Source organism: Notolabrus celidotus, chromosome 11 (genome assembly GCF_009762535.1).
Source record: "Notolabrus celidotus isolate fNotCel1 chromosome 11, fNotCel1.pri, whole genome shotgun sequence".
Classification (NCBI taxonomy): Eukaryota; Metazoa; Chordata; class Actinopteri; order Labriformes; family Labridae; genus Notolabrus; species Notolabrus celidotus.
The window spans coordinates 16,442,952-16,463,477 of NC_048282.1; the positions used below are offsets into that span (position 1 = coordinate 16,442,952).

Sequence of the window (20,526 nt, forward strand, 5' to 3'; positions counted from 1 at the left end):
TAGTCTGGATAGCATTTGTCGATCGGCACACACTGTACGGGGGTGAATTTTTTCAGAACGCGGTAATTTCAAAGAAATTGAGATAACGAGTCTTCCAATGAGAGGCACAGCTGACTTGATTGAAAGTCGGGAACACTGTAGCTGTTGGCCAGGAGGCTCAAAGCCCGCCTCTTTACGTCGCAATCACTCGACAGCAGCAATATGGCTGCCGCCGACGATTGGCCTCAAAACAGCGTTTCAGAAACAGATGGGTGACATCACGGATATGGATACTACGTCCATATTTTATACAGTCTGATTTTTACCTCCATGGGGTTAACAGTGATGGTGAGTGCTGAGTCATCCCAGTCCATCTCGTTCTCCTTGCCGTTCTCCTGGTCTCTCATGGTGCGCTGGTGTGCGGCACGGATGCGGAACACGCCCAGGATGATCATGAACACCAGGAAGCTGACACACACCACAATGACAATGGTGGCGGCGCTAGGAACCACTGCAGGGAAGCAGAGACACAACGAAAAAACATAACATGACAGATCAGATGTGAGTCTGCAGAGATACACATCTTCCACATTTCTTTGAGGCGTTATCTACCCCTTCACTTCACGGTTTTAATAGATTCTTAGTGAGCTGCAGATGGATGCTCTGGGCAGCTCTAGGTGTGTGTGTGTGTGTGTGTGTGTGTGTGTGTGTGTGTGTGTGTGTGTGTGTGTGTGTGTGTGTGTGTGTGTGTGTCTTTCTTTAAATAAATTTGCCTATCCTCTGCCAACCTGCTTTACTCTGTCCCATATTAGCAGCAGCAGGCCTCTCTCATGTGGTTACAGGCTTAGTGAGGCTGACAGCCTGCAGGATTACTGAAGCTGGGAAATAAAAGGTTGTGCTCAGACCACAGGCTGTACAGATGTCACAGACAGCACTCAAGTGTAATCCCTAAACTTGTGCCATTAAAAAAAAAATGGGCATACAAACCGTGTTTGATACGTGCCCTACTTCTGGTTAATGAACTGTAATCCATTCCTGGTAATGCTTGCCATATCAGAGGCCTAATAGTTTTTTCTACCACAGCAATTAAGCAGATTAATGATTTGATGACCTTTGCTATAGAAGTAAATTTAACATCAAATGATTTAAATGGAGGACATTTCAGGAGCTACATATCTGTTGAAAGTGACTCTCAAAAGTTGGAGGAATTTCTTTCAGGAGAGGTTCTTTTAAACCGTTATTATGATGACATACCTGAGGCCTGGTGAGCGTTGACCAGGTTGTGCCCAGACAGATCCACAGATGCATGATGCACAGGGTTAATGAAGTTTGGCTGAACCATGGCATTGTTGGCGTGCTCCACAGGATTGGCTGTGTGGATTACATTCACCTACAGAAAAAAGAAACACACAATGAATATGATCCAAAAACCTTTGTCAAAAAAAACCCCTCCAGTCTAAATGTAGTTCAGGGATTATGAGGTAGTGACATGTGACTGCTTGCGCTCTGTGACAAATTGCTCAGTTGTACCTCAACCTTGAAGTCATTGCTGATGTAGCGACCGTTGAGTTCAGAGCAGACCAGTTTGAATTTCCTATCAAACAGAGCCTCTGTGTGCCAGTTCTTGTACCGAATCAGATGCAGGACCTGCTCGTAGTTGGACATGGTGCTCACACCTGGAACACACACAGGAGAAGCTTGTGTTAACAGATGTTTATGTTTATGTTTGTTTATGTTTATTTATTTGCACAATCGAAAAAAAAATACACAAACAAAAAAAAGCAAAGATAAATAATATACTGTGCAGGAAGAGGCAGAAAACTCAGAGAGCTTATTTGAAGATTCCACCTAAATAGTGTTCTAATATCAAAAAGTAATTAAAAAATACTAAATTGACACATATAAAGACAATAGTTGTGTGTATGTAGGTATGTATGTATGTATATGTATGTGCATGTGTGTACATATGTATATGTATATGTGTATATGTGTATGAAAAAGGGTTGGGATTATATGTATTATTATTATTATTATTATTGTTTACTTTCTGTGAAGCACTTTGTAACTCTGTTTAGAAAAGTGCTATATAAATAAAGTTTATTATTATTATTATTATTATTATTAATAGTTGATACTACAAATTAGGAATGCACCGATCCGATCCTGGTATTTGATATCGGGCTCAAAAAGCTAGATCGGATATCGGTGACAAAGGGCCGATATATAGTGCCGATCCATATGGCAGATCTATTCTTCTCAGTTCTATGCTTTTCTGTGTTTACAACAGCCATGTGCGTCTCCTACGCCATCAGCGCAGGCCGGTCTGTGCATTTTTGCTCGGTGGAGCATGATGGAGGATAACAACAGAGGCTCTGTAGTTTAGGTGCATGTCACACTTCTTTTACTAACAACTCCGCCGGAACCTTGCAACATGTGCATCGGTAATACTTTGACAGATGGCAGTCACGCTGAAAATATAATGGGAGCCCTAAGGAAGAAGTTTACGTCAGCTGTATCCTACTGCAAAGAAGCAAGAAACCTTCTATTAATGGATTCAAAGTGTGAAGAATTGGACAGGTTATTGGATTTAATTGTTCCGGATCCTTGAAATAAAGGGATTCCAGACTCTGGTTTAGCACTTGGAACCCAGGTACAGTTCACCATCTAGCCAGAAAAGCCTGAAGTTGCCAAAACATGATTCAATCCTCACATTAAGGAATAGAGATTGTTTAATCAATAACAGGATCAGATCGGCTAGTATCGGTATCGGCAGATACCAAAGCCCAGGTATCAATATCGGTATCAGGACCTAAAAAGTAGGCTTGGTGCATCCCTACTAAAAATAATATAACATAAGAATATACAAAACTAACAATTAATATAAATACAGTTATTGCATCAACAGAATTCAAAAGTACAAAATGTGAATATGATGTGTATGGACACCTGTTTATGAATATGTGGTTGAGCATGGTGAGTATAATTAAGTAACAGTGGTTGAAAGTTTTTTCAGGCATCCTTTATAATATTTTAAAGATGAAGATAAACAGTTTTTTTTTTGCCAGATTGGAATAAATATTCCAGAATTTGCTGCCCCTGAAACATATTGAGAATTGACTTCTACAGGTAAAACATTTAGGAGGATGAAGAAATAAAGTTTGATGAGTTGAATAAGAGTGGACCTGTGAATTTAATTTAAAATAAGACTTAAAGTGATCAGGGACATTCCCTTCAAGTTGTATTGTACACAAAAAAGTACATATTTGAGAGATATTGATGTTATAGATATTGAGAAGCAGGAGTTTCTGAAACAAAGGAGCAGATGAGACATGTGGCTTCGATCGAGTTACCATCCTAACAAAACGTTTCTGAAGAATCAACATTTTATGGAGAGCTGTGGGGAAAGTACGAGCCCAAACTATATTACAATATGAAAGTATGGATAAATTAGGCTGTAAAGAGTAAGAAGACAGATGGTGACAAGAAAGTTCTAAACTTAGTAAATAAACCGAAAGTAAAATAATTAGAAACAGTTACTATCTGCCATTAATATGGTTTCAAACTCCTCCAGCTAGAAAACACAGCCAGGTTCTAGTTCAGACAGCTTTGACGTCAGTACCTGTGATGACGAGTCCAAGGTTAGAGGAGCTCATTTCAAGGCCATGTTGCTGCAGTTGGGACATGTCTACCTCCAGGCCCTCATGCTCCCCATCCAGCTCGTCTCCCACCACAGTCACCTCACATGTGTCCAGGTTGTGCATGATCTCTTCTGACACCACTGTCTCTTGGACTGAAGGAGGAGGAGGAAAATAGATTCAGAATTAAGACGTGTTGGGCTCACAGAGGACAGCTGAAAAGAAATCAAACTAAGAAGAACAAAAGAGACGAGCGTTTAATTCCATGCATTTTTTTTCCCTTAAAGAACCGAGCACCTATATTATCCACACTGCAAATCAAGGCTTCATGTTGGGACAAGACTCAAGTATGCTCTGTAGCCTTGATCCACTGGTCACACACAGAGTTGCAGAGCAGGCTATTGGGGTCTGTCACATTGAAGTCTTTGAACTCCACAGTCGGGGTAGTTAATGGGTTGCTCAGTATCGAGACATTAATAGAAAGTGGGTGAGGGGTTAGAGGAGAGGGATGAAGGACAACATGAGTGAGCATCCTAGATAACAAAATATGGGACATAATATTATGATCATTAGTTAAGCTAGGAAGAAGTGCAGCTCAATGTGAGTGGCCCCCTTTACAATGTCATGGTCGTGGTACGCTGAGCGACTTTGTTTGTGCTAACTACAGTGACACACAGAGACCTCAGTGATTAGAACAGAATGTTATGTGATGCCTTTTTTTATTTCTTCAAGTTAACAAACATGTTAAGAAAATCAAACTGTACATTTTTAAAGTACAGCCGAGTCCTCTTCTTTTTGTTTATGATAGTACATTAAAGTTCCTGCACAGGTGGTTTGCACCTTTTAACTCTATTTGAGCTCCCATTAACTGATTCTTAGTCATCTGCCATGACATCTCACATTTGTTAATAGCTGAAGGCGGGGCAGGTTAATGCAGGTAATAGTACCAGAGCTTTGTAAGCCCTTTGTCCCATATGGCGTGCTGTTCTCTGCAGGACATGGTATCACCCTGTATCTGTGTCAACCCCTGTGCACATCTATTGTGTCTTCTTGTCTTAGCGGGTAAAACAAGCTGAACAGATGGCACGACTGGCCCCTGATCCCACCCTTAAGTAGTAAACAACTAATCTCTTCCCTTGGCCTCCGCCTGTAGAACTCCACCTTGCATTTAGCCTGCAGGCGTAATCCCAACCATCACCCCCTACTGTATACCTAGCTATCAAGTGTACGTGACCACAATCAATCCACTGGAAATTAGGTTAGCAGTACAGTATCTTCAAATGACCTGTAACATGATCTATTTGTATCCCTCTTACCTGTAGGGTCGTCATCAGCTCCCTCTGGTGCTTCAGACTCTGTGTCGGCCTCCACCTCACGGGTGATTGTGCTAACGATGCGTAGCTCAGGGAACAGCGTCACACCTTCCTGGCTCTCGAATTCAGCGGCGCTGCGGGCAAAGTGATCGATACCGCTCAAGCTGATCTTGGGCTCTTCAGGCTGCAGCACCATCACATAACCTTCAGCATCTGGCACAGTGACGCAGGCCTCCTCGTTGAAGCATCTGGGGAAATGATCATGTTTAGAATTTCAAATGAGACCTGTGACCATCGTCTGATGAGGGTGCCTCTTTAGTCAAGTTTGAAGACAAACACAGAGAGGAACAGTTACAGTGTCACAGCATAAAGACAGTGGATGGTAAATAAATTAATAAATCAAAGCACCAGGATGTCATGCTCTTAATATGACTATATTAATACACACATAAAATGCTTTAACTGTTTCCTCAAATTTATTCAGAAGCAACAGCTCCAACAGCTAGAAAGTTCCCCAAACAAACAAAATGTAGGCACTGGGATCTAGTCTGATCAAAGTAGAACTCATTTCTAAGATACAGACCTTTTATACAAATATATGCACATATAAATAAGATCAAATCTTTAAATGATACTTTTGGCAGAAACCTGAGTCTTAATATATTCTATACATAGATCTTCTGTTAATACAGTGCTGTTTTGTTATTCATATTTCAGTCTCTGAACACACATCATTGTTGTAAGAAAAATCTACATTGAGTAGAGCTGACAAACAAAACAAAATCTTCTGCCTGTCATTCACCAACCGCAAAATATTTAGAGTTTACTGTTTGTAATGGAAATCAGTTCAAACTTGTGACCTCTATTTTACCTTAACAAATCCTTCTTACATTTAGAAAAGAAAAGAAAAGGAAAAAAACAACCCCCCTCTGAATGTCTAATAGGCACAAAGAACCTGTTTTGCCTGCTGCTGCTGACTGACAGATGAGGTGACATGTCTGAGACCAAGCGGGGAAAATTAAAAAACAACTGCTGAAGTATTCTTGGCTCCTGCTACTCACTTGACAGTGGTGGTGATGCGAAGGTGCCTGATGCCGGGGGTGGGAAACTGGCGGGAGTTCAGGTAGGAGATGTGCTGCATCACCTTGTCAAAGGCATCAATGTCATCGCCTTCCACGGTCAGAGAGGACTGGTTGGGGTTGAACTCCACCTGTGGGGAAAACATCAAGGGGACAGAATGTTTCATTTAATGCTAAATTATCATTTTATTTTATACTTGCATTCAAAAACATGAAAATGTGTACCATCGGGCAAAAAAGAGCAATCACTAAATCATGTGACAAGCTAGTCTAAGCTTTTTCAGCCACATACAAATCACATGCACCTATAGTCCATAGGAAACAGTGTTATCTCTATACATGAAAAGGTCAGCTTTTGTCCGATATCCTTTACTCTAAGTATGAGCTTTTACCGTCTGGACGGAAGTACAGAGTCCCCAAGTCTAAATTGAATAGATTTAAAAACTCCTTTGTGCTGAGAATTTTAAATAGTAAATAGCCTGTTAGGGTTGGGACAGTGTTATGGTCTCTCTCTTTAAGATTATGCTGTGTGTTGTATGAATGTGTACTATCTTTATATTTCTTTTTTCTTCTTTATTTATTTGTTCTTGTGCCATTGTGGTGATTTTTTCAGAAGCAGGTAACATGTGCAGCACTGACGTCAAAGACCAATTTCCCTACGGGGACAATAAAGTATATCGTATCCATCACTGCTGTCGGGCTGAAACCTTGTATCTCCAAAACTACAGCTTTTTAGAATATTAAATAAACCTTGTTAAATAACAAATCACTGAACGGGATTCAGTCGCAAGCTCTTTTTAATGCTTTTCATTGGCTGAAATTCTGTAACAGCAAAAACATTTTTAGTAGGGTGACCAAAAACATGGAGATACAAGGTTTCCCCCTGACAGCAGCACCATGTTTAAACTCAAACTCTAAAATAGCATATTCCATTTTTATGTCTTTTATTTAAATTCTCCAATTAAGTTCAAATCTTAGTTAAAGACCTCTGTGTTACAACCCTGAAAGAAGTTCTAAGGTTAATGTGACATGTCGCAAAACAACGGATGGGATACAGAAATAATTTCAAAATTTTCTTTTTGTTTTTTTAAAGATATGTTTTGGGGCATTTTCGCCTTTATCGGATAGGACAGCTGAAAAGAGACAGGAAATGTGAGGATTAGAAAGTTGGGGAGGACATGCAGTAAATTGTCGAAGCTGTAATTGAACCTGCGACCTCTGCAACAAGGGCTATAGCCTCTGTATATGGGGCGCGCTTAGACCGCTAAGCCAACGGCGCCCCACCTTCAAATTTTTATCTGCATTTTTTTTGCCTAATACTGGGTAATTCTCATATCTTCTGAAATCTGAAAATGCTTATTGCAGTCAATCACAATTACTAGGGGGGGTTACTTAGAGAATACTTTAACGTGTCCTTACAGGATCACAAGCCTAAAAGCGTTGGATCCACTGATTGAATTTGTCTTTCTGAGACACAAGTCTACTCACATCCAGCCTGACTGTTTCGTGTTTCTGTAACGTTCTCCCCTCCTCACCTTGACAGCTGAGGCTACCTCTTCAGGCAGCTGCACATCCAGTCCTTCCTTGCAGGTGTACAAACAGTCGATCACCTTCTTGTTCTCCAGCTTGCCTGAGCGGATCATCAACCCAGCCAGGTTCCCCCGGAAGAACTGAGCCATGCGGGCATTAGCACCTAGATGTGTTGAGGTAAGGGAGCGGGAGGAAAAGCAGCGAGAAACACATAAAAATTGATTATTCAAGTGTAAATTCAACAGACTTGAACTTTTCTGGACTGAAGATTCAAACATGCTGTGTAAAGCTGTCTTTGATGGCTTTCATGCAAGTTAGTATGTGTGTTTTTATGAACCCTGAGGCCAACTTAAAAGGACAGGGGAATGATGGATGAGCATACACACGCCTTAGACACATGCAACGTCTGCATCAGGCAGGTGGACTGCTACTTTACTTAAGGTAAAGGAAATCAATAGAAAAAAGGAAACTTGAAGAAAGATAGTCAGGTATCATAAGATAAGGTAAGATAAGATAAGATAAGTCCTTTACTCGTCCCACAACGGGGAAATTCATGGTGAAATTAATCCACTTAGGTTGGGTCATTATCACAAAATAACGGAGCCATCTTTATGACTTCAAAATGCAAAAAATATTCAAATGATCTGTGACTAATTAAGTATTCCTGCCAGTGTAATGAGAGGTGACATTCTGCTGCCAAACTGTAATATGCATAAAGTCTGGAGACCTGCAGCGGCAGAGACAAACCTGCACTTTCACATCTCAAGATCCCACATTCCTCCACTCATCCTAACCAGCCTTAAGAGTGTGTGTTTGTGCTGGTTGTGTTGGTTGTGTTGGTTGTGTTGGTTGTATTGGCGTGAGTGTTTCCTGCTGCAGTGTTATCTGATATGGAGCAGATACTGATTCTAACCCCAAGGTCATGCTCTGGAAAAAGAGCCAAAACTGTGGCCAAAATCCTGCAGCCAGGTTGTAGTTTTGTGCTCATTAAATGTCTGTTTTCGGTGGGAAGAAAAAAATAAGACGGCCTGGCTGCTGCAATGGGAACAGCTTATACGTAGACAATAAAGAATATGCTAAAAATTATACTGCAGGCAGAATTCAAACGAAACCAGACTCATTCATACTGCATCATGCTCCAAACATCGATGGAAATAATCTGCCTGCGTGTAAAAATCATTCTAGTCAAAATGGGGTGAGGATGCAGTTAAGGTGGTGGGACATTTGTGGAAACATGGACATATTTGAGGAGATAGGGAAAGATTTGAGCAACCTGAGGTGGGCTCAGAGACTGACTCAGTGTCATTGTCATGTCCTGAGTTGTCTGTAAAGGACAGAAACAAGAGAGCAAGGAGAGACAGGGAGGAAGGTTGAGGGTCTGCAGTAGAGATTCAGATGCTTTATACGACATCATGGTGCATCAACTGATAATCTATGATAAGAGTTCATTAAATATCATGCTCACTACACAGGTCTGAATAAAAAACATTGAAATAGCTGGTTATCAGGCAGCATTAGCTACAATTTAAAAAGATACTCATAAACATTTGAGTTGTTCAGGAGAGATTCACATCTTTACGATTTATCTGTACTTCAAGAACTGTTTGTGAATAAACACATTCTGTCACACAGAAAAATCATAGCTCATTTAGTTTTGCAGCAATCCTCAAAAACCAAAAGAAGAGTAGAGTTTACCTTGCCAGCAAGCACCAATGGTGAGCTGAGTTTCAATCTTGGAGGCATGCAGTGGGTAATCCTCTGTGACCAGGAACGGCTCGAATGTAGTTCCATCCACAAACAGAGACACAGTGGGGAACTCCACATTCAGCACATAGTGATGCCACTCTTTGTCGCACACCTGCGAAGAACACAGCAGACGGGAATGAATAGCTTGAATGGGACTGTTAAAAGTTACAGAGAACACTATGTCTCTTGGTTTGTAGTTAAGAGTTGAGCGTCACAGGTTATTCTCAAAAGCAGCTGACCTGGTCGAGCTTCCAGTGAAACTCAGCTGGCTTGTAGTTCTCGGCCTCAGATGGGTCCTGGCGGAGGAGGAGGATCAGCCTGCAGTTGTGGACGTAGAGAGAGTAGTGATGTCTGTTCATCTCTGCAGGGGAAAGGATCGGAGAGGAGGTCAATGAATGTAACTGTGACGCTTCAATTTACATGTAAATAAATAAAAATAAAATGTTAAGGTCAACAGCATAATCAGGTACATAGTTTAATTGTCTTATATATGGACTACACAATTAAAGCTGCTGTTGGTAGTTGTGATATAAACATCAGTTTGGAGAGAGATTTCGAATGTCAACACTACCCCACCCCACCAGAATTCCCCTGTTTCTTGTGCGTGTTCTATGAGGAAGTAGTGCCGGCTTTCCAGCCAATCAGGACAACCTAGTAGGGGCCGCCACACGACCAATCAGGACAGAGGATCGAAGAGTAGCTCTGATTGGTTTGTGATAACGGGAACGAAGGGGAATAATAACATTACTTGATACAAAGGCATTGAAAAACACAGAGATTTCGCCATAATCTCAAATTACTTCAATTACTGATGAACACTGATGGGTATGATGACTTTTTTTCCAAACCCAGAAGAAAAAAAGAATAGTTTTTTACCCCATTCCTACCAACTGCACATTTAAGTGAAATACATTACTTGTAAACACTGTTAGTTATGATTGCATCAATGTTATTTCTTGTTTTTATTATTCACCACCATGTCTGAAAAAGGTTAAAGCATCTACCTAAACAACTGGTTTATATTTCTAAAACTATACCATCCTCTTGCCTTGAAATGTCAGGCATTTATAATAATTATAAAAGAAGACACACAAGTCAGGATTCATCTGCACATGCACTGGTCGTATTAAAACCAACTGGCTGTTAATCCTTGAACAGGTTGGAAGATTTACAGTGAGTTCTGGGTATGTATCTGGAGGCTTAGACTGTTACCTAACAGATATCTGCCATATGGTGCCATGCGTTATACTTCGAGAGCAGAAGGGTAAGGGTCAAGATAATCTAAATGGACTCTGAAGTTATCATCCTCTTCCAGAGGCTGCATTGTCTGCTTATTTACTTGGATAATCAGCAATGAGCCACCCTCTTAAGAATAAAGTAGTTTATCATGTTTCAGAAACAAGATTCCTGACTTTGGACTGTTTTTATTTGGGAAGATTACATTCCATCATCTGCACTAATGGACTATCATGACTCTAACAGCATCCCAACCTTAGGTGGATTTAACTCCTGTTAAATCTTGAACAGATTTAACAGGAGTGAAATGAGACATTTAATCAGTAACAGGAAGAGATCTTGAAAACTGAATCACATAAAAACAACCAAATGGTGGACCGTACATCACAAATCTTCTTGTTTTGTCACAAACCTCACATGGTGATAATCATTGTATGTGTGAAAACAAAACTGTGCTGATTGGAGGTCATGAATGGTGCTGGGATCATGAGTATGGGAGCTTCCTGTTCAGTGCACAGCGGCTCTGATGTAATCCTACTTATATAAGCAGTTGCACAGAAGCTGATGAGCTGCTGCACGCTGGTCGTGGCAGAGACTTTACAGTCAATAAGATCAGGGAGCATGTGACCACACGCAAAAATATTCAACTAATGACAAAAAAAGGAAAGGTCAGCGAGCACACGACGGGGATGAACAAGAAATAAAAAAGAAGTCTGCTTGCTTTTTTCTAGCCTGCCAGCTGAGCTCCAACACTGATGAGACATAGGGTAGTTTAATGTTGTGCAGGGTGGTTCATATTACACATAATGAATACATGACTGGTTTTGATATTATTTATTTTGTTTGAGTTAAAGGAAGATATGATTTGTATCACGAAAATAAAGTTCCTGATTTTTAACTGTCTATTTATGGTTCTGTGTTTAAGGTGCTGAGAAGTTATTAACTATGATCAAATTAAACTACCACTACCTAAGCTGTGGGTTCTTTACCTGTCTTATCAGAGTTGCAGAGGATGGTCTCCTTCTCATGGGCCCCTGGGCCATGTCTCATCCAAACAGAGATGGTAAAGGGTTCTTTTAGGCTGGTGGTCACCTTGCCATCGGGAACCTTAATGGCCTGGGTGCCATTAAACTCAAACACCTGGTCGCTGTCGTGACCGTTATCGGTTGGCAGTCCTACCGTCCAGTTAGAGGAGCTGCTTGGCGCAGGCAGGAGCTCCACAGTGCCAGTGCTGGCTCCTAAAAATAACCAAAGAGGGAAAAATGCAATTATTTTGGGCACTTGAGTTCATCCACAAAATAATCTGATAGCTATGCAGCACTGAAAATAAGCGTTCTCAGTGGAGCGGTTACTCACCGCACAGCTTGTGCAGAGACTTCTCAGAGTAGGTGTCACGGTCGCAGCCCTTCCCAATATGGTTGGTTTCCAGTTCAATATTGGCTCGAATAGATGTGATTGGCTCATCACAGGTCTCCAAGTGCATGCTGGGGAAAAGAGCAAGGCTACCTGTGCCAGGCTCGTATTCAATCCTCTTGTTGAAGCCTGAAAGAGGAAGAGAGAGATGGAACGAATGCAAAGATGTCCTCCAGGAGTGCTGAGCACATGTGAGCAGTCAATACAGAAGCTGTCAATAGTAATTACTCATTAAAATGTACTTCAGGTTTTTGAAACAAGGTGGCTTCAAATAATTAAAAAGCTTTGTGACAATGGCAGATCACTTTGTGAGACACACCTAAACACTAATGGTGGGCGAGCTACAGCAAGTAGAGAGGAGCTTTGATACCTTGCCAGCTGGGTTTGCAGGTGGGCTTGACGCTGATCTTGACCAAAACATCCTCAGAGGCACGGTTCTTTCCACAGTCGTAGGCGGTCACAGTCAGCTTGTACATGCGTTCTTTGCCATAGCTTAGTTTCTCAGTGTTCTTGACAAAGCCTTGGAATGAAACAAAAATGCAAAGAGTGTTATTTGCTTCATGTCAGAGCTGCAGCTGAGCTACGATTCTTGCAAAAAAGCCTTTTGAGCAGCTAAAACAAAAACACTGTTTTCTTGAATATGAACCAAGCTGCTAAATAGAAATATTTGCCCAAAAGGCAGGAGAAGATTAATTGTCAGGCTGAACTTAAATCATAACATAATGCTTGACATCTCTTAGAGTCTTAATATTGTGACTTATGTCATTATTTTCTTAACATGCTGTACTGAGGTTCTTTTTACTAAGACGGGTGCACGTGGAGACTGATAATAAGCATGAAAATTACTAAATGAACTGATGGAATTTGGTTGAATTAGATCAGATTCCATCTTATTTTTTCATCCTCCTAAAAACTAATTAGCTGTCACAGTTGAGCAGCTTTACCAGCACTATGTATCCTCATACTTATTGTTCTCCTCACATTATTATGTTCCTCCTTTTTATCAGCGACAAGCTGCGTATAAACTGATCCTGGTATCTGCTGTCTTTTAACAGGATCTTTAATTTTGTTCTACAAGACAAAAAAAAATCATCCTACGGAAGGACAAGAATGACTAACAAACTTGGGTGGCATTTCAAGGAGACTCATCTCCTCATGAGGTGACAAGCTGCGGTGAATTCTAAATGACAGCCTTGCAGCCCCATTGTTTACACAGATCAATAGACTGTGAGATGTGTGTCAATAAAACTGGAGGCTCTGAGGCAGGTGCTGCAGCTTTTTCCCTTCTGGCAATAAGAAAAGGATGCTGGGTGAAGGTCCTTACCGTCTTTGTCAATGGTGAAGGGCACATCAGGGGTGACGATCTCGTAGTTACAGATTTGGCTGAACTGGAAAGAGCAGTCAGCGTCCACAGCTTCGACCTTCAAGATGCTGTCGTACTTCTTTCCCTCGATGACGGTGGCTTTGTAGGACTTCTCCTTGAACACCGGGGAATACTCATTGATGTCGTTCACCTGGATGTGGACAGTGGCCCTGATAGAGACATGCTCATGTCAGGAAACTGTCAGCTATAAACAATTTCAAACTGCTGTTTCACATTTCATTTCAGGTTCATTTCAATGAGTGATTTGGTTTATAAGGTCCATAACAAGAAACAGAAACATTGCTGCCATTGACATTGAATTTAATGTATGCCAAAAAGAAGTCATTGAAGTCTCTTGGTTAAGAGAATTACAGCAACTATCATCAAAATGTAATTGTATAGTCCCTTATGTTGCAGCTTAGGAACATGTTTTTCATAGTTGTTCTTCTGCTTATATTAAATAATCTGTATTTTGAATTGTATTACAACTTGGTCCAAGGTGAAAACATGAATGCAAAACATGAATTTTTAACAGACTGCACTGTTTAAACTGCATTCAGTTTCAAAAGCATCGAGAAAACTCAGTGATCAGATGGTGGTATGGACACTTCCACACTCGCATAGTTTGACTCACTTGTGAGATTTCTTCATGTTGGCTCCATCGGGACCCTCTCCACAGTCGTAGGCTTGGATGGTGAAGGTGTGCTCCTTCTGCAGCTCACAGTCCAGCTTGTCCTTGGCCCGGATGACCCCCTCTCCTGTGGACTTGTCCAGGACCACTGCCTCAAAGGGAACATTCTGCCCGTGGATCCTGAAGCCGCAAATCTCACCTGAACACGTCAAGAGCCAAAAGAGAGTTTGCTCAGAGACGGACTGCAGCCGTGAAATTCCACTGCTAATTTTTAAAAATTAAGCAAACAACGAAACCATAAATTCACGCAAAGAAAAAAAAATCAGCCACAGGTTTTGGGTGCCAGGGAGTTGTAGATTGGGGTGGGTGGTGGCTGTGGAGGAAGCCCAAAAGCACTGTCATATGGGTGAGTACAGGGGAAGGGGAGTTGGGAGAGGGTGTGGGACATTTAGTATCAGAGAAGAGAAGGTGTCTTTCCAAGCCACTTGAAAACATTGCATCCAGTCATGCAGGCAGAAACTGAAAAGATGTGGACAGGCATTTCACAGGAGTACTTCAAGTCTTATAAATCAAGGTCATTAAACCAAGCCCCAAAATTAAGTCAAAGTGAACACTTGAATTGACTCTTATGAGACTGACTAATAAACATGAAAAGAATATAAAAAAACAAAATAATTATTTTTACAATAGTGCATTATTACATTGTGATAAAGTATTCCAGTACCAATTAAGTCATCAATACCCCCAAAAAGTCTGCAAAAGAACAAAACTTTGGATAACACCCCTGAATGTGTATTATTTTTACTCAAAGAAGGTCTTCCTGTGTAATTTTGCCCCTGAACCAAAACACTGCAAAATGAATTCAAATCAAATCAAATCATAGAAAACTCAACCCGCTACAATAACAATATTCAAAACAATAAAGTGCTGGATGAGAACTGGGGTTAGAAATATCAACTTGCTTGACATCCACATCAAATGACAACTGCAGCCATGCTAATGGTGGAGATTAGTGGTGGAGAATTAACTCAACAGATCCACTGAGGCAAAGATGCAACAACAGAAACTTTGTAGCAGAGAGTTTGCATTTGTTAACAATCTCAGCAGCTTTCAGTAGAAGACTAAAATTTCAGGAGTCATGATGGCCGCTCAGATCTGATGATCGATGACAGAGTTAGCCTTTACAGGGGGTGACAACTGAACTTTAACTCACTTTACATATCAGCCCAGGTGCAATTTTGATCTCTAATTTCCATGAATGTGAAAGAGGTTGTCAAATCATCAAGTATCTCCTCTTGATTGTACTTCATTACTGAATAAGCCCAATAACGGGCATGTACTTCCTTGTTTCGTATTTGAACGGTCTGGATTGGACTGCTGGGCAGCAAAGTGACTGAAAACTCCTGTTTTAAAGCAGCTTTCTGTTTCCTGGTGACAGCTGAAAAACTGTTAGGGTCTGCAAACTGCAATGGATGTCTCATGCACAGATATTTCTAAGTACAGTCAGCCCCACATCACACTTTTCATCCAGCTGTTGGAACTCCAAAATATTCAGGGTGAGAAAAACGTAAAAGTCGAGAAAAACCAAATGGGGAGATTACAGAGCATGGCAGGAGTTTCTGTGTAAAAGTGTGGATGCTGTTGTGTTTTTTTGCGTTAGTGGGTTAATAATAACAACTAAGCACAAGGCAGAAGAAAGAGCCCAAGATCACCTTCTTCAGTGAGGGTCACCTCAAAACTCTCTACAAGGAAGGGAGAAAAGATAAACCCAGATCAGTTAAAAGAAAAGTTAGAGTCTCAGAGAAAAGCAGAGGACAGAAAGAAAGTTTACTCTTACTATAAGCTTATTATACATTCATTAGAAGAGCTCATGTTCAGTTTCATACAACCAAAAGGTCTTCTGCCATTTGAAAGAAAGAAAAGGTTAAACATTTATGAAAAGCAGGCTGTGTCAAAGTATCAAATCCTTTTAGATGAAACAACTCATGAAGCAGTGACAGAGTATTCAACATAACCAACAGAGATCTTACTTTTTAATGAAAGTGTTCTGGAATTCTCAGGAGAGCCTGTCCTTCTACAAGTTCATTTTACTTCACACACAAAAAAAAACCTCCAAAGAAAGGCAATTTATTAATCCAACAACTACAAAATGAGTGAATGGATTGAAATTACATGCTTAAAGATCAGAGGCCTTAACACAAGAAGTCATTCTCTGCTTAGCTGTTTGTTTTAAAGCCCTGTTAGAGCCTCCCGTGGATTGGCCATTTTGTTTTCACCTACTTAACAATTAGAAATGGATTTCACATTAGGGAGTGCTGTTCAGGGCCAGTCATGCAGTTGGAGCTGTGGGCCTCCGTGTTCAGCACAGCTCTAATGACTGGCTCACACCAGGGCTTTAGGAATTCCTCTGCTTTTCACTCGTCACACAGGCCGCTCAGCATGGGCTGAGTCAGCCATCACAATGAGTGTTACTTATTGATTCTACAGACTTGATCTGTAATCATTTAACCGCTGGTACAACATAAATATAGTGAGTTATAATCTCAGAGTATGAATTGACAAGCAGGTCAATATATTGCTGCTTTTAAACCCATTTAGAGGAACTGTGAAAGCAATGGGTTCTTTTTTTCTGCCGTTATTTCTAATGTGATGAATCATAACAGCTAGATCTGGTGGGCACACGCTCCATGGCTCTGAATGATGTCACATCTCACTGACCTGCCTGATTTCCTCACAGAAACACAGAAAGACGCAAAAAGCCAGTCCTAAAGTACATTAGTCCAATAATACAAACACATAAACTCACACACTGTTTTCTCATTCATGCTACATCTTCACCCAATCACTGATCTGACTCCACAGCCTGTGATTGGCCCCTCGTTGGCCTGTGGGTCAGCTTTACACTGAACTCTGTTGGCACAGATGGGCCGGCTACAAGCGCGCTGACACGACAGACCCGCTCACCCCTCCTGCCACGTGAAGCCAGCGAGCTCACTCTGTATCCACTAGCTCACAGGGACACACGCGGCCCATTCGCAGAAGCCCTGCTCATCAAAAAGGGAGCCCCAAGCTCTGTATTCATTGTGAGAGAAGTAAACATGATGCATAGAATGGGTATATTATTCAGTTTTCTGCTCTCCAGAAATGATGGGCCCCCCTTGCTGTAGTTTTCCACTAACTGCCAGGCTGGCAGGCTGATCAGCTCTCCAGAATGATCATTTTTCACCTAACACTGAAGAATATTACATTTAGCATCTCCTCTGACAGACATAAGGGTGTTAGTGCCTTACTTGCTAAATCAGGAGAATTCATCTGACATAAATAATGACTGCATTAAGTGGAGTGAGAGCACTGAGTGAGAAGGGAGAGGCAGACAAGAGATCACAGAACTCATGTGATGTTGAAATGGTGGGAAATCATTTCCAGTGCTGTGGGGCTTTGAATCCTGGCCAAAGTCAATCCTGACGTGATTAAACCCCCCACAGCTAATGCTGGCCATGGTACATAAAGCACACTAATGGTGCCTCTCTACAGGGAGGAGGAAAAAAACAAAACATCAATGAGTATTTTGATCTGAATATCAAAAGCGCCATGGAGGACATGGTAGCCAGATGTATGTCAGTATGACAGGCATGTCATAAAAATGTAATGTGCTGATTGATGGCGAGTCACAAAGTCTCCTGCCAAAAGTACATTCAATTATAATTTAACAATTAGCAAAGTAAAGCCCTCCTTCATCACTGAGCGAACACTTGCTTTATCTGAGTGCACATATAACCTATACCTAGTGGTGGACAGTAACAAAGTACATTTACTTGAGTACTGTACTTAAGTAAATCTTTGGAGTATCTGTGCTTTACTTGAGTATTCTTTTTGGGGGGTACTTATTACTTTTACTCCACTACATTCAGAAGACAATTATTGTACTTTTTCCTCCACTACATTTCTATCAGTGATCTAGTTATTCCCTACTTTTGCCTTGTAGCCAGCTGATGAATTTTCTTTTCTGAAATCAGATCCCAAAGACCGTAAACTGTTTGTGTGCTTGTGTTTGGTTGGTGTTGCCGTACCTTGGTTGAACGAAGAGCAAATGCAGATCAAACGTTATTCAGATCAGTCCGTTCATTTAGTCGTGGTGATGATTACTATGGCAGTGAAGGAGGATGATGATTCTCTACCTAAGCACCACAGCCATATTTTAAGCCCACGTTTGAGGTTTTTGAAATAATGATTCTTATTGTTGTAAATCTCTATATAAATATAAATATATAAATATCTGTTTACCACACAAACTTCATCAATGCCTACAAAAAATATCCATCTAACCTGAGAAAGCATGTGGAGGTCTGTAGCTAACACACTGCTTTTATTCCAGATGAACATTTGAAACTTGTCTGTGCTTGTAGTAACTTAGTTTGTATTTAGTGTTAAACTTTTTAGATATGAAATAATGTTTTCTAGATAAACAGGACATAGCAGAATGTACTTTATGTATTCTTGACTGCACTCGTGCTTTGTGAAAATACATTTTGAGATATTTTAAAAAGTACTTTGAATACTTAAGTATTTTTTAAAAGAAAGTAATCCAGGACTTTAACTCAAGTAATAATGTGACTGAACAACTTTCACTTGTATTGGAGTAATATTTGACCAGGAGGATCTATACTTTGACTTAAGTAATGAAGCTGTGTACTTTCTCCACCACTGCCTATACCACAAAGTGATGGACAGTTATGGATGATCAAACACTCAGAGGAGACATAGGCCTTCATATAATACAGTAACCATTACATGATAATTAAAAAGCATCACCCCAACAGTAGGTTCCAGCAAGTACTCCCATGTTGAGGAAAGCTCTTCTCAATTTGATTTACAAGTATAATTAATACATTTTATAATTCATTAGCAAACTGTTTACTCGTCTTTCAACAAACACATCAATGTCTTTGAAATCTATTAAATCTACATTATTCATAGATGAACAGCTTTCCTGCTTTCACAATCTCAAAGCTTTCCCTGCACCGAAATGGGGAGATTAAAAAGGAAAGTGAGGCTAAGGGAATAAGGAAAAGGAGCAGCAGTGTTAAACCTCCTCTCTCACCTGCATAGCGTAGAGGAGCGTCCTTGTCCAGAGCAATTAGAGGGGGGTCCAGAAGCACTTTGTCATCGTTTTCCGTTACGATCCCGTGGTATGTCGTCTCGATCCATGGTTTGTGCTTATTGACTGTGAGAAAGAGGGAGAGAGGAAATGTCAGTGTTGAAACAGATATAACATCTAAACAATCATTTCTGTCCTGAGGTGAATCACTTGATATGCAACTTATCTCTCTTTCCCCAGAGCTAATTAGCAATTCAAGACTCTTTTTACCCTTTTCAATAATCAGATATCATTTGTGTTTTCTCAACTTGCTAGTTTGACTTTTATCTTCCCTCCCACTGCAGCCAAAGTAAATTTTTAATGAGGTTCTGGATGCTGTTATTACTATTTTTGGAAACTCTGCACATAATGAAGGCATCACCTACAACAGAAGCAGGCAAGCCATGAGCCAAGACTGTGCACTTAGTCAGCTGGTGTTACATTTGGTCGAATAAAAATCTCCTTTGTAAATCATTCTCCATCCCAAATACAAAAGGCTGTGCTTTATTATATGTTCTATTGTTCCCTTTATCCAAACTGAGGACAAACTCTTCTGGATGATTTTATAACAGCTCTTTCTACACCACTAATGGTACAAGAGACGGACAAATCCGCAATCCATACAAGTTAACAAGATTTGACAGGAGCATCACAGGGACAATAAAGACTCTGGCTATGGTTTGAGGAGCAGTAGTCTGGCTTATTATATAAAGATTTGTGTGCTAGTCGGCCTGGGAAGCATCCCAGCTGCAGACAGGACTCTGTTGTAGCTGGCGGCTGCAGAAAAAGCTGCAGTGAGTGACATATTTGGGCTGGCTTAGGAAACGGGATGACGCAGGGGAGATGCGGCTCTCTTACAGCCAATATGTGTGAACTCCTGAGCAGAGGGAGGGATGACATTCTGTGTTACTGATCTGTAAAGGTGACGCTAACTCTGGCAGACAGCAAGCTGTGGGGGGCTGAAACACAGGGAGAGGTAACCAGAGCAGACATATTTCCTGATAACAAGACAGAAGCAAACAGTCAGTCCATATCATAGGTGTAAATGGTGCTGTATCCAGACACACCATGTTAACCAGGGCTGCAGACTGCAACATTGCATAATTGCAATAGGCAAGACCTATTTACAAGCAGCTCATCTTTCTGCACTTTGGTTACACTTATTGAGTAAATATTCAAAATGTTAAATAATTTTCTTGAGAAATAACAGACAATATTAGGCGAATGAGGAATACACTAAATTCATAGCTGTTCAAATGAGACATGCTGCCTCTCTGCCCTCATTTAAACCCCACTGTCCTCATTGACATGGTCATTTTCATTGTAAACTGTCTGATAAAACGCTGCTGCCAGAGTTTTAACAATGAAACAGAAAACTGATCACATAACCCCTCTTCTTGAAACTCTGCACTGGCTCCCCGTTTCTTTTAGAATTGATTTTAAAGTTATTTTACTTGTTTTTAA

At 40.7% G+C, this 20,526-nt stretch overlaps 1 protein-coding gene across 1 annotated transcript in view; it reads right to left on the minus strand.

Annotated features, from left to right (window-relative positions):
• The window catches only part of clstn1 (calsyntenin 1), a 45,309-nt gene that overhangs the window by 4,351 nt on the left and 20,432 nt on the right, over positions 1-20,526 (minus strand). Inside the window, exons 2-16 of the mRNA XM_034696586.1 lie at positions 19,027-19,149; positions 13,929-14,124; positions 13,256-13,464; positions 12,302-12,451; positions 11,875-12,060; positions 11,508-11,756; positions 9,522-9,643; positions 9,232-9,394; positions 7,542-7,699; positions 5,989-6,137; positions 4,931-5,175; positions 3,599-3,769; positions 1,510-1,655; positions 1,234-1,369; positions 306-490 (exon numbers count right to left, since the gene is read on the minus strand). Of these exons, the coding sequence (XP_034552477.1) occupies positions 306-490; positions 1,234-1,369; positions 1,510-1,655; positions 3,599-3,769; positions 4,931-5,175; positions 5,989-6,137; positions 7,542-7,699; positions 9,232-9,394; positions 9,522-9,643; positions 11,508-11,756; positions 11,875-12,060; positions 12,302-12,451; positions 13,256-13,464; positions 13,929-14,124; positions 19,027-19,149 (2,588 nt within the window). The remainder of the gene's footprint in view (positions 1-305; positions 491-1,233; positions 1,370-1,509; positions 1,656-3,598; positions 3,770-4,930; positions 5,176-5,988; positions 6,138-7,541; positions 7,700-9,231; positions 9,395-9,521; positions 9,644-11,507; positions 11,757-11,874; positions 12,061-12,301; positions 12,452-13,255; positions 13,465-13,928; positions 14,125-19,026; positions 19,150-20,526) is intronic.